The sequence below is a fragment of the Mesitornis unicolor genome, unplaced genomic scaffold (assembly GCF_000695765.1).
Source record: "Mesitornis unicolor isolate BGI_N332 unplaced genomic scaffold, ASM69576v1 scaffold4489, whole genome shotgun sequence".
Classification (NCBI taxonomy): Eukaryota; Metazoa; Chordata; class Aves; order Mesitornithiformes; family Mesitornithidae; genus Mesitornis; species Mesitornis unicolor.
The window spans coordinates 43,915-56,200 of record NW_010207828.1 but is presented as its reverse complement, the minus strand read 5'-3'; the positions used below and the strand labels follow the sequence as shown (position 1 = coordinate 56,200).

At 45.2% G+C, this 12,286-nt stretch overlaps 2 protein-coding genes across 2 annotated transcripts in view; one reads left to right on the top strand and one right to left on the bottom strand.

Annotated features, from left to right (window-relative positions):
- Nucleotides 1-12,286, top strand: part of GIGYF2 (GRB10 interacting GYF protein 2) — a 61,048-nt gene that overhangs the window by 12,434 nt on the left and 36,328 nt on the right. Inside the window, exons 5-6 of the mRNA XM_010192249.1 lie at nucleotides 3,638-3,749; nucleotides 4,288-4,328. Coding sequence (XP_010190551.1) covers nucleotides 3,638-3,749; nucleotides 4,288-4,328 — 153 coding nt within the window. The remainder of the gene's footprint in view (nucleotides 1-3,637; nucleotides 3,750-4,287; nucleotides 4,329-12,286) is intronic.
- On the bottom strand, nucleotides 9,833-11,780 carry KCNJ13 (potassium inwardly-rectifying channel, subfamily J, member 13). Its single transcript, XM_010192248.1, has 2 exons — nucleotides 11,303-11,780; nucleotides 9,833-10,455 (listed from the first exon to the last, which is right to left on the bottom strand). The coding sequence occupies exons 1-2, from the start codon at nucleotides 11,778-11,780 to the stop codon at nucleotides 9,833-9,835; spliced, it is 1,101 nt and encodes a 366-aa protein (XP_010190550.1).

The window sequence follows — 12,286 nt, the reverse complement described above, 5'->3', positions numbered from 1 at the left end:
TCTTTCCCTTTTATAGCCCGTTTTTTCTGCTGTGTGAAAGGGGAAAGTTCTCACACCTAAACAGCAGTGGTTGACCTACAGTCGTCCTGCTCTTCCCATGCACTGTTATGGCTATGATCATAGATCCTGAAGTCCTATCACGCTGTAATTTCAATTTGCTTGTAGTGTTGGGGCTTTTTATTGTCATGACTATTAGAACAACAGCGTATGCTGCTTCTTGCCCTCTTACTTGTCCTGTATCTCTTACTTAAATTCAGACTTTTCTGGTTTTCAGGTTTGAGACTTTTGCCTGTTAGGATTACAGTACCCAGTGTATTGATGTCCTCATCCTGAGGTTTTTAAGGAATTACTGAAAATACAAATGACACAGCTGCTGCATTCAGTTCTTAAACAGAAGAGTTTATTGGCATCTATTACTTTGTCTGTGTAACATCTACACTTAGAAAGTCTGCTTCTCATATGCCAGGGCTCTTTTCAGAAGCAGGATTTTATTTACAATAAGCATGTCGTTCTAGACTTATTAGCCACAAAAAGCCAAGTGCAGACAGGATGGCAAGCAGTGTGCTTACGTGTGCAGCGTTATCCTCTCTGCAAGCGTTTTTCATGTGTCCTAGTGTGCACTTTCAGGTCCCACTCATCTGTGTGATACTTGCTGAAGAACTGATTTGTGCACCACACATTTCCTTCACCATCGACTTATCTTCTGTAGCTGGGTGGGATCTGTTTTACTGCAGTCTGCTTGGTTCCTGCTGGAGCTGCACAGGTATTTCTGCAGGGTGCTGTTGAATGGGCCCCTGGGTGTTGTGCCTTGGGAATGCAGTGGAGGGGTGCAGCAACACAACCAGAGCAGAAGGGGCTGACAGAGGTCCTGTCTGGTGCTGTGTGGTATCAGTGCAGCTGGGAGTAGCGTGGCCCCACAGGCAGCCTTATACTGCATGGCTGAAATGATCTGTTTGGGCATTTTGCAAGGTTATCTTTTAATTCAGACCATTTTGGTGGCTGAGCATAACTGAAATACTGATGAACTGTGACATAGAGGGTGGTAAGTGGAGAAAGGTTTCTCAGGCTGTTGTTTCACATACTTTTAAAGCTGCCATAAGCCAATCTGTTGTTAAATCTGGCTCTGTTCTTCCCCTTACACAGGACATTTGCTTTATTTGTTGATGAAATCTCCAGTATCACCGCCTCCTGGCTCTGCTAGTCGTGTCAGCTATCAGTGATCAGTGTGCATTCATGCTTGCTCAGGCTGCAGGGAGAGCACTACGAGTGTTGCTGTCATTCCGTGTAGAAACCGGAAAAGGACAGCCCGTTTGGTTTCTGTTGGAAAAGTGTGTGCAGCTTTCCACCTCCACTACCTCAGACACGAGATGAGTCAGTGCCTCTGCTTTGTTTTGACTCTGCCTTTCTCTTGTGATCTGCTTTTGCTTTATCTCCTGTGAGAGGAAGGAAGAAAGCTTTCCTGTAGTGGAGAAACTACGCAAAGATTGCCATTGCCTGAGATGCTTAAACCCTTTTGAGCTTTATCTGTAGAGAATAACAACTTTGAGTAATTTTCCAGAATCTTAGAGGACCCATAATGCCTTACCTGAGTAAACATGGTGCTACTTCTGATTTTGTATCACATCTTCACTGTTTCTTGCCTTTGCAACTTGTTTTGCACTCAGGACTGTGGTCAGCCTCGTAGTACTGGGCTTCCCATAGTGAAGGTGTTTGTGTTTCCATTCCAGGGATAGGTCTGATAGAGATCTCTCTTCTGCCTTCAGTCTTCAGTCAGCTGCTCTGTTTCCACCTGAGTTTGTGTGGGATCAGCTGTGCTGAATCAGGCCAGGGCTCCTTTAACTCAATAGGCTGTCTCTGGCCAGCCGAAAGAAGGCATCTTGGCACGAGAATAAGGACTGTGGTAAAAATACAGAGGTGAAGAAGTGTCCCATATATGCTCAGCTTCCAGACGTCTGGAGCTCAGTGCGTTCCCTGAGCCAGATGTGGTCTCTATTAAATCTCAGTATATCTGTCTGTCATTACTCTGTTTAATCTGCATCTAGACTGAAGCATGCCCAGGACTCCGTGGAAAGGCAGCCCACGTCTGTGTGACAGGGAGCTCTGCCACAGAGCTGCTTTGCTGCTGCCAGAAACAGGACAGTTTGGCCAAAGAGGATGTTTAGATCCTGTTTCTCAAGCAGAAGGAGAAATTGGGCAGACATTAACTTTGTGGCTTCCTTATGCACCCTGCAACCTGTGCTGCCTAATAGGGGGAATTGTGTATTTGAGAACTGTGACTGGATTATATGGGGATCACTTTTTTTTTCCTCTGCCTGGAAAGCAGCTTTTCTTTTGCAAGCGATTTGGTATAGAGAAACTGTTGTGACTGCTTTAATTATTTCCTTTCTTTTCCTTGTTCTTTTGTGAGACACTGAAATATGGTACAGTTCCTTGGTGCATCCAGGGATTTTAGATGTAGAGGGCTGTTATCATTACTGCCTTCAGAAGACTGGAGGCTGTTCTGAAGGGGTTCATTTCCAGTTTGGTTTGGTCCCTCTGTCTTATTTCTCCAGATCCCTGGCCAGGCTTGCACCTCATCCTTTGAGGTGTTTGTTTTCTTGAAGCCATGAAGAAAAGCATGAAAGGATTCGAGTTCATGCTAGTTTCACAGCCAAGAATTCCCTTTATCACGTGCTTTTTAGTTCTTGGACTTGACTATAGCTGCTGCATGTCTATATAGGTGAGGAATTATCCTGACAGCCAGCTGATAGCTGTTTCACTTGTCTTCTTTCCATGAGATCCTTGCAATAGTAAGTTAGCAGATAAAACCCTGCCCTTGCTTCTGCTGTAGCACTTTGCAGAGCAGTGTTTATCATCCGTAGATCAGGAAACTTCATGCAAGCCGTTGATCTGACGAGTGCTGGAAGCTCTCTTGAAGGGCTGGGGATGTGCGTGGGTGTTTGTTCTCTTCAACCAAACACCTATCCAGGCACTGCTGCACTTCGAGATGCTTTACTTGAGGATGCATCTGTAACTTTTGGACTTGAGGCTTGGTACTTTAGCCACCTACAGAGAATCATTTCTTGACAAACTGAGGAAGATCACTGCTCTGTTGTGGCTGTTGGGTTTCCTCATGGTGTCCTACCTATACCCATGCGGCTCTTCCCACCGCTCCCGAGGGAGGTTTCTGCTGGGAACCACTAGAGCTGCGTAGTGGTGAAGCTTCCCTCTCCCTTATTAACCATGACAGCAGTCATTAGGAGTACGTCTGCAGTGCGGTGCTGTTGCACTGGGTTCTGCTGTTAGAAGCAGCCTTACTGTTACTGGTGTGAGGTACACGTGTACTGTGTGGGTGCTGTGTGAACAGTGCATCCGTGTTTGGTAACTTCTGTTGGGTAAGTATCTGGTTTTTGTTGTTCTGCATAGTGTTTATTTCAGAATTGTTTGCCAGCTCTGTCTGATGTGGTGCTTCTTGATAGCAGTTTTTACATAAAACTCTTCAGTCTTTGCTCCTTTTTTCCCTTTGCCCCAGATAATTTCCCTGGGGCTTAAGGCTGCCAGATTAGTTCCCAGGGACACCAGGAAAGGGAAACCTGTCTGATTCTTTCAACTTGTGTTACTGTTTGTACAAACACTCTTGTGTTTTTTGTCTTTTCAGGCAGAGGCCGAGGAGAAAGCGGTTTCTACCAAAGAAGTTTTGATGAAGTGGAGGGTGGATTTGGGCGAGGCGGGGGCAGGGAAATGCACAGATCACAGAGTTGGGAGGAAAGGTAACAGAACTCCAGCCCTTCAAAGCCCTTTTTTTTCTACATACATCTTCCTTTTGACTTCATAAAAACACTTCAGGAAAGGTGATGAGGTGTGTCTTGAGTGGAGCGTCTGAATTTCTGAGATGGAGTGAACACCGTAATGTTTTTAGAAACTTAGGAGCAAGTAAAAGTGTTTAAGTGAAGAACTTTTCTGCTGAGCTCCTGGGAAGAAGGAGCTCCTTCCAGAGAATATAAATGGTGGCAGTTGCAATGGCAGTGGTGGGTGTAAATAGGGATTGCTAAAGGGTTCACTGCAGCTTTAGTCTCGACAGTGTTGACAGTACTCAGGGTCACACTTCAAAACACACCCAGTAGCCAAAGGCTGCGTGCAAATCAGTTCCTGAACATTGTAGTTGTCCCTTGGACCTTTAAAGACGCTGTCCACCAAGCTCTGATTTTAAAAAAGTCCCCTACCAAGTTATAAACAAAAACGTGCCATACCTAAAATGAGCGGAGCAGTTCCAAAACCTTATTTGAAACTTCTGTTCTGCCTTTCTAGGGGAGACAGACGCTTTGAAAAACCAGGGCGAAAAGATCCAGGTATGGTTTTGTTCCTGTGCGGGCAGAAAGTGGGAGGGAGGAGCAGGGTGTGTTTTGGGGAAGAGACCTCTATGTGCATAAACCTTTCCTATTACTCCACGTATGTTGTTGATACAAGGTTTGTGATCCTGTGCCAGGTTAGTGTTCTCAGTGTTGTCTGTCTCCCTTTGTGTTGTTGTCACTATTAGACATTGAAATGTCTTCTATGGGGGAAAAATGTGCAGTAAGTAGGTTCTAACTGTTCAATGAAGATGTGATGCCTGTAGCTGGAGCTAAATTCCTGTACCTCTGTGGAAGGAGCCTTTCCTGCTCAACAGGTGTGCTGTGGCAATGTGTGTGTCTTCAGTGCAGCATTGAAACACTTGTAGCCTGTCATTTTGGTACCTAGGACTTCTGGATCATGTGAACTGTTTATCTGTTGAATGCTTGCTAGTGTGAAGTGGATCCCAACAGCAATGTCTGGAGGTTCCTGTGCTGATTGTGTTACTGTCTGTCAGAGGAGTTGAAGTTATCATACAAATCCTCTGTTTATGCAGGTTATCCTCTGGTCTCCCTCGTTGCCATTCCTCTGCTATTTGCTTTTTAAATGCTTCACGCTGGCCACATTCAGGCAGCACGCGGGATCCTTGATTTGGACCCAGTGTGTCTGTGTGAACATTCGGCTGAACGTGGAGTGGGTTGCCGTCTTGGAGATGGGACAAACCTACTCTGTGGTCTGAGAGTGGTAAGAACATCCCAGTTCTCCTCTATGAACTGATATGTCAAGCGCAGTGATTTCTGCTTGGTGGATCGTGCACTGGTTGTGCTCCAGTGCGACCCAGCTCTTTCTTTGGGACTTGTTTCCACATACGTGTACCCCAGCTGTGCTTAGGGAGGGATTTTGGTCCTAGCAAAGGCTTGCTGACAATGAGTCTGGCTTTTCTGAGTATCCAGAGGATCTTTTGGCCTTTGCTGAAGGAGTTTTGGCTAAATATCCTCCTTAGGGAATGCATTGGTAAAGCGTAAGTCAGGAAGAAAGAGAAAAGGGGTTGTAGCGAGGTGGGCGTCAGTCTTACTTCCCTGGTTTCAGGTAATAGGAAAATGGCCTCAATGTGCACCAGGGGAGGTTTGGACTGGGTACTAGGAAGAATTCCTTCACTGAAAGGGTTGTCAAGCACTGGAATGGGCTGCCCAGGGAGGTGGTGGAGTCCCCATCCCTGGAGGTATTTAAAAGAGATGTAGATGTGGCATTTAGTGACAGGGTTTAGTGGTAGACCTGGCAATGTTAGGTTTATGGCTGGACTTGATCTTAAAGGTCTTTTCCAACCTGAATGGTTCTGTGATTCTGAAAGACCATTGTAGGTTGAACTTCAAGACAAATAAAACCCATTCAAAGTTGACAGGGACGTGTTTTAATCCATGCTTAGCTGTCTATTTGGTTTTTTCAGTGAGAGTAGCATAAGTTGCCATTTCAATGATGTTCCAGATCACCGTGGTGGCACATGCCTTAGGAATCTTACACTACCAGGTTTGCTTTCAAAGCCCTCCCAATCCCCTCTCCATGTAGGGATTGATTTTCATCTACTTCAAAGAGTACTTCTATTTTTCTGTTTTTTAAAGTTGAAAGTCAACATAAAGTTGCTTATATTCCTTAAAAAGAGGTTACTTCTAAAAGGTAACTTGCTGTGTTGGAAGCCCTGGTCGGTGGTGAGGGCTGGTGTGCTTATCCCCAATCCATAAAGCTTTCTGTAGGACTCGATTGCTCCTCTTGTTCTGTTTCTCTTCTGGTTTGATCTTATTTGGCTGAAAGCTCTGGGGCACAGTGTGATAGAGGCAAGAAACCTGCAGTCTTTCTGAAGTTTTAATATTAAAAGTGGTTTTCTCAGTGGTAATTTCTGTTTGCATATCACTAAATTAGAGATTAATGTCTAAGTGGGAGGATAATTTCCCATCTCTGATTCCAGAGAGAAATAAGGTGGAGAGCACAGAAATGTTAACAGAGGGTGCTGGTTGATTCAAGCCTTGATCAAGGAACAAAGTGACTTATGTAAAGGCTTTCCAGTGACAAAATATTTGGGGTGTGACCGGGATGCAGATGTACCAGAAGTCGTCCCATGGTAATGCTGAGCACCACACAGAGCCTGGAAGCAGAAAGATGAGGGAGTGAATCGACGTGTGATCTGTAATTCAGGTGAACGTGCTTTAGATGCACGGCTTGGTGTCTGTTGCTGTGGTTCAGCTCCTCAGTTTAGGGTTTTGCTGTGCTTCAGTTTTTCATTGCTCTTTCACAGGGCCTTGGATTGGCCTCAAATGACGTCGTTTACCGAGTCGCCAGCTTCGTCGTGTTCTTTGTGCTGGGCGATCACGTTACAGAATTAATAACAGATCAAATATTAAACTCTTCTGGGCATTCATAATGGATGGCAGTGCAAGAACCCCTCAATTAAAAATAATGAGGTTTAAAAAGTAATAGACTTTCAGCAAGGAATTACTTCTCAAATACGATCCTTAAAGATTAATGGCTGCTTTTTCAGTGCTCACAACCGTTTGTGAGTTCACGTTTGACTGATTCTCAACATAAATATCTGTTCCTAGTTTCAGTCTGCACATTGAAGATGCACAACGTATTTTCGGGTTTACGTTGCAGATTGCCACGGCTCTGACAGACCCGAGGACCCAAATCACTTCTGGAAGGCTGAGGCCATTGGCAAGGAAAATGAGCAAGTTGTTTTGTTGAGCACGGCTGTCTTCTAGAACCGCACCAAAGCTGCTTAATGTTCTGTGCAGCCTCTTGACTAACACCAGCTTAGTAGCTGAGGAGATTTGATTAGTTACCAGCAATTACACACTGGTAGTAAATAATTGTAACGTAGATTAAGCAAAACATCTAGGAAGTCAGTTGTGGAACCTGATCGAGTTCTGTTTAGTGTGTGATTTTTGGTTAGGTTAAGACGACTTGACTATCAAAAGGATGTTGAGGTGACTATCAAAAGGATGTTGCATTTCTTTGAATTGCACGTTTCCTTGCTCTGCCTGGCTGGTTTTTGTCCCTGCCTCGCTAGCAAGAAGTGCTTCCACAGCAGGATCATCACCAGCTCGCTCTGCAACGTCAGTCCAAGTGGAAACTGCAGTTGTGTTGTTCCAGAACCGATCAGCACCTTCTCGAGGCTTGTATTCTGATTTGGGCCATGGCACACTTGCAATACTTGCTCAGACATCCATGGTTCACCAGTTCTCTGAAGGTGTCAAAGCAGTCGAGGTGTTTTATGTGTCCTCCTGCAGCCGTTCTGAAGCACAGACACAGTTGTGTGTGGCTGTGTGATGTGCTGCTGTAGTAGTCTTCAGCTTTACCTCCCGAAATGTGATGTTTAAAGATGACATTTAGTGGATGCTAAACGTATTCTTTCTCTATACTTGCTGTTGTACCCCCTTTTAAACCAGTTCTATAAACAGAAAACAGTCTGAAAAACAGGACATCTTTAAAGTCAAGTCATTTAGAAACCAAGGGAAGCAGCTCATGCTACGATTAGACATTAATTGAAATTAGAAATAGCTTCTAATAGCTTTGGCTCTAAAAGGTGAGACTGCAGTACCATCCTGTTGGGATTATGCTGCTGGGAGTTTTAGAATGACTGGTTCGTCTGAGGCTGGGCTGTGATCTATGGCACAACAGAATGCTGCTGGGTTTTGTAGATGGTGATTTCAGGCTTGACACAGGAATCTGTTCTGCCCTTCTCAGTGTCTTGTACTGGGAGAGAGCATGGAAATAACACTTGCAAGAAATGCTTGACAATTACTGGTACCGATATGAAGGTGGAAAAGGGATCTTTAGACTGAGAAAAGCAGTGAGAAAGGCAGTGTAAGTTGGTAGTGTTGCTCTCCAAGCTCCCAGTATTCATGAAAGCTTTTAAATAAAATTATTTTTTTTAAAAAAAGGTACTTTGAAAGTATCTGATCAAACCAAATCTGAGACCTGGGATGTGAGGAGGTAACATCTGAACAGTTTTGGAATGCGAGCTGAACTGCAATGAGAACCTGGGCCTTCTGCCTCATTCCCCTTCCCCTGTGACATGCTGCTATGGGGCTGCTTCCCGTTTCCCCAACCCTAAACCAAAGGAGCTTTCTCCTGACCCCTTTCAGGTATGAACACACTCAGTTCAGAGTTCTGGGGCTCGAGGAGGGTGCAGTTAAACAGAATCTCACCAGATAGCTCGAGACAGCTTTTCCTGCCGCTGTCACTTCAGTGAGGCTAAAATGAAGCCTATTCTGTAGTGTGTCATGGTGTTAGCAGTTACAGTTGCTATTTGCCATCTTGGCTTCTGGGAAAGGTCTTTTACCTTTCAAAGATAACTTTGGCTTTGTTTTGATGCTGACTGCTCGAGTCTGAACATGTCATAGGCCCTGCTTTTGTGGAGAGCTTGGAAATAATTCTCCATCGTTCTGCTTACCCTTTAGCTTGGTAAATTATTTAGGAGCTTCAGAACAGTGTCTTAATTGCAGTGAGTTTACGAGGCACTTAAATACAGAAGTCTCATGTATAGTTTGTTTTAATTTTTTATTTTAAAATTGATTCAGGTGTCTAAATACTCTTGTGCTGTGTGTACAGGCAAATATTGATGTTAAAAAGCATAAAATACAAATGGATGCAGTTCTACTTCTCGTGTATATAGCGCATCCTTCTGGGTCAGATCTACTTGAGACGAGCAGCACAAAGGTGAGAACGTGTGGAACGTATGGTCCTTATGGGAAACAAGTACCTTAATTCATTTGGAATGGTCTGTTTTCCACTGCTAAATAATTTAGTCAGCGTTTCCAAATATGAAAAAATTTCCACTGCAGCATTTGTCACATCCATCGGGATTTTTGGATAGTGTCTTCACAGACCGGTGTTGAAACGAGATGCTCTCTTACTTGGCAGAACGAAGAGCTACAGTTCGTATGTACAGTTTTGCTTAATAAGCACAGCGGGAGCGGTTTCCACTGCCATGGGAGATTGGCAGTGCTTTCCAACAGTGAATTCAGCCATCTGAGAACCAACTCTGTATCCCCAGAGAGCGAAGAGAACAGAAAATCAGGGTCTTGGGTGAACAGAGTTGCTTATCCCAGAACACGTTTACTGAATGACCCCACGTTGGTTTGGACAGACAGTTTTCTTTTGGGCTGTCCCGAGCTGGTTAATTACGGTTTGGGGCAGCTTTGGGAGTTTGGAAGGTCTCTTCTTTCGGGGTCAGCACGGCTTTAATCATGGTCTGGTGAATTCAGCAGGTAGCTCTTTGAATTTCCAAGAATTAGTCCTGTGATTGCTGTACCTGATTTTGTCCAGGGTGGTTCACCCAGCCTCTCCTCAGCTTACATGGGCACACCAGTTCTCTTTACTCTGCATGTCGTAGTGTAATCAAAAGGATGGGAGTACAAGAGAGATGACTAGAAGATGGCAGGGCAGGCGAGGAAGGAAGGCCGTACGTGGAACCTGAACTGTTAATATAATAACAATTAAAAAGCACACAGTTCGAAGTCAGTTCTCCCTATTCTGTGAGGCCGGTCTCGGAGAGCTGGAAGCTGTCGGCGTGCTGGCCGTTGATGCGGATCTCCTTGTCAGTCCTTCTGGGACTCTTGGAGTCGGCTGCGGCTGGGAGCTCGGGAATCGTCTTGTCGAAATTCTCCATCTTGATCTGGTACTCCCCCTTGGCGTTGCGGGCTAGCACGGAGGCGAAGCGATGGTACAGCTTGATCTCCGAGGGGAGGTAGGAGGTTCTCCTCTGACAGGTTTCTCCCGTGCCCTCCTGCACAGCCGAGAGGAAGACGACCAGCTCGAAGCGGTGAGCAGCTTCCCTCTGCAGCAGAGCAGCCAGCGGGCTGGATGGAGCGATGCAGTGGTGGTAGGTCAGCGGGAACACAAAGAAAGGACACTCGTCCAGAGCAATGCTGTCCAGGTGGAAGTCAATGCTGGTTTGGTGCAGCTGCCCGTTCTCTTGTTCTTGGTAAAGTATAGCAGAGATCTGGACGCTGGTCAGGGGGCTGGAGCGTGTGTTGGCCACCTGGAACATGAGGTACGGCTTCCCCTCGGTGTGCGTCACCACGGCACAGCGGGTGAAGCGGATGGAGAACGCCCGGTTCTTTGGTCGGGCTATCTTGGCCACAAAAGCACCTGCATCGTGGAGAAGAACAAACTGGATGTGAGCACCGTGCCCACCTTGGTCATCTGCAGCCTCCGAGCTCTGAAACGGCCCAGAGGAACAGACAGGCTTGGGTGGACGTGGGCTTTCTAGCCTCAGCCTGCATGGTTGAACACGGCTGGGCTGGCATTAGACTGACCCATTTCTGTTTCAAAAATTGAGCTTTCCTAAAATGCTTCTATTTCTAAACCTTATTCACTTACTGATATTTGGAGAGTGTAGCTGCAGGAAGGAGAGCCATTATCTTGCCTCGATTTACTGTAATTGGTGATAGAGCCTGACCTTGGTGTGCTACCACTGGAGAAGCTCTTTCTTAATACACAGTGAACTAACCTGTGTATTTTTAGTCTTTTTAATTCCTTTACACAGGAAAATTATCTTAGATAACTTGAAATACCTCGAAATAGCTGTCACACTGTAAAAATTATTATATTGTGTACTGAGGAATACCTAAACACTGAGTGAAATATCAGTGAATGTACTTCAGCTAGACAAAAAACATGAAAATAAAATCAAATGGACTTTAAATATTGTAATTCCATGGAAAAAGAACTTGGAGATAATGTTATAAGAGAGGGGTGATTGAGAGTGGTAAGTGGGGATCTGCCACAAGTATCTAATGAGTGTTGGTACTCTTGAGTCTGATCTCGGTCTCACCTGATTGATGCCTTTTGTTACAACCACATAGCTCACATCTCCTGGTCCTTGTGGTGACTGAATTCTTTCAGACACCAGTATGAGCACTGCTGATTTCTAGCTCAGCCTCTTCAATCTAACGGTTACACCTGTTCTGTTTAAAGATGAAATAGGAAGGGTTACCTGTGATGAAGGCTTCCAGCATGAGCCCCAGGACCATCTGTATTGCAAGCAGTGCAATGGCACTGGGACAGTCCCCGCTTGGGAACATGGTGCCGTAACCGATCGTGAGTTGCGTCTCCAGCGAGAAGGAGAAGGCGGCTGTGAAGCTGGTGATGTACTTGACACATATAGTGTGGTTCTCAGGTGGAGCATCGTGGTCCAGCTCCAGATCCCCGTTCATCTCGGCCAGCAGATACCAGAGCACTGCAAAGACTAGCCAGTGAATGACAAAAGAGGCAGAAAAGACCAGCATCATCCATCTCCAGCGCATGTCCATCAGTATTCCCCATGCGTCTCGGAGGTACGCCAGGCCTTTTCCTTGGGCACCGTCCATCTGGAACGTGCTGTGTCCGTCCTTGGTCACCATCCTCAGGTGTCTCTGGGGCAGGAGGGGAGCAGTGGATTTGGTGTTGTTGCTCTCTATCATATCTGTTGTCATCTTCTGGAAAAGGGAAAAAGGAACAAATGGGATTCAACGCAGCGTACTTGTGTTCTGCCTAATGGTCACAGTTTTTGACACATCAGCAGGGGTTGAAATGCTGCAGCCAACAAAGGAGGGCTTATACATTGCAATCCAGAGAAGATTAAGTCAGGAGCCTGGAGAGGAATTTACCGCTGTTTGTGGTAATACTTTGCTGGAAAAGATTAAGTTTAAAAGTCTGACTGCTTCTCAAGTTTTCCCTGCTTAGTTGTTTAAATATAACTTTCGTACTTTACCTCTCTACGTTTGCCTTTGAGTTGCACGCTTTAATTCATTAGGGGTGAGTGGGATGGGATTAGGCATGCAGTTTCTGAAAAGAAACTGTGTTTTGTCTGATCACATCAGTTTTTGTAACTTGTTTTTATCAGTATGTAAAGTTTACCAAGAATATTACGCCTTCTAGTAACAATACTACTGTGGAAATAATGTTTTCTTCTATTGTTTCTCTACCATGTTTATGCCGT

Excerpts from the sequence above, each read along its gene's own strand:
- KCNJ13 (XM_010192248.1), bottom strand. The coding sequence starts at position 11,780 with ATGACAACAGATATGATAGAGAGCAACAACACCAAATCCACTGCTCCC. Across the intron at positions 10,456-11,302 it reads GCTGGAAGCCTTCATCACAG|GTGCTTTTGTGGCCAAGATA; the intron begins GTAACCCTTCCT and ends TCCACGATGCAG.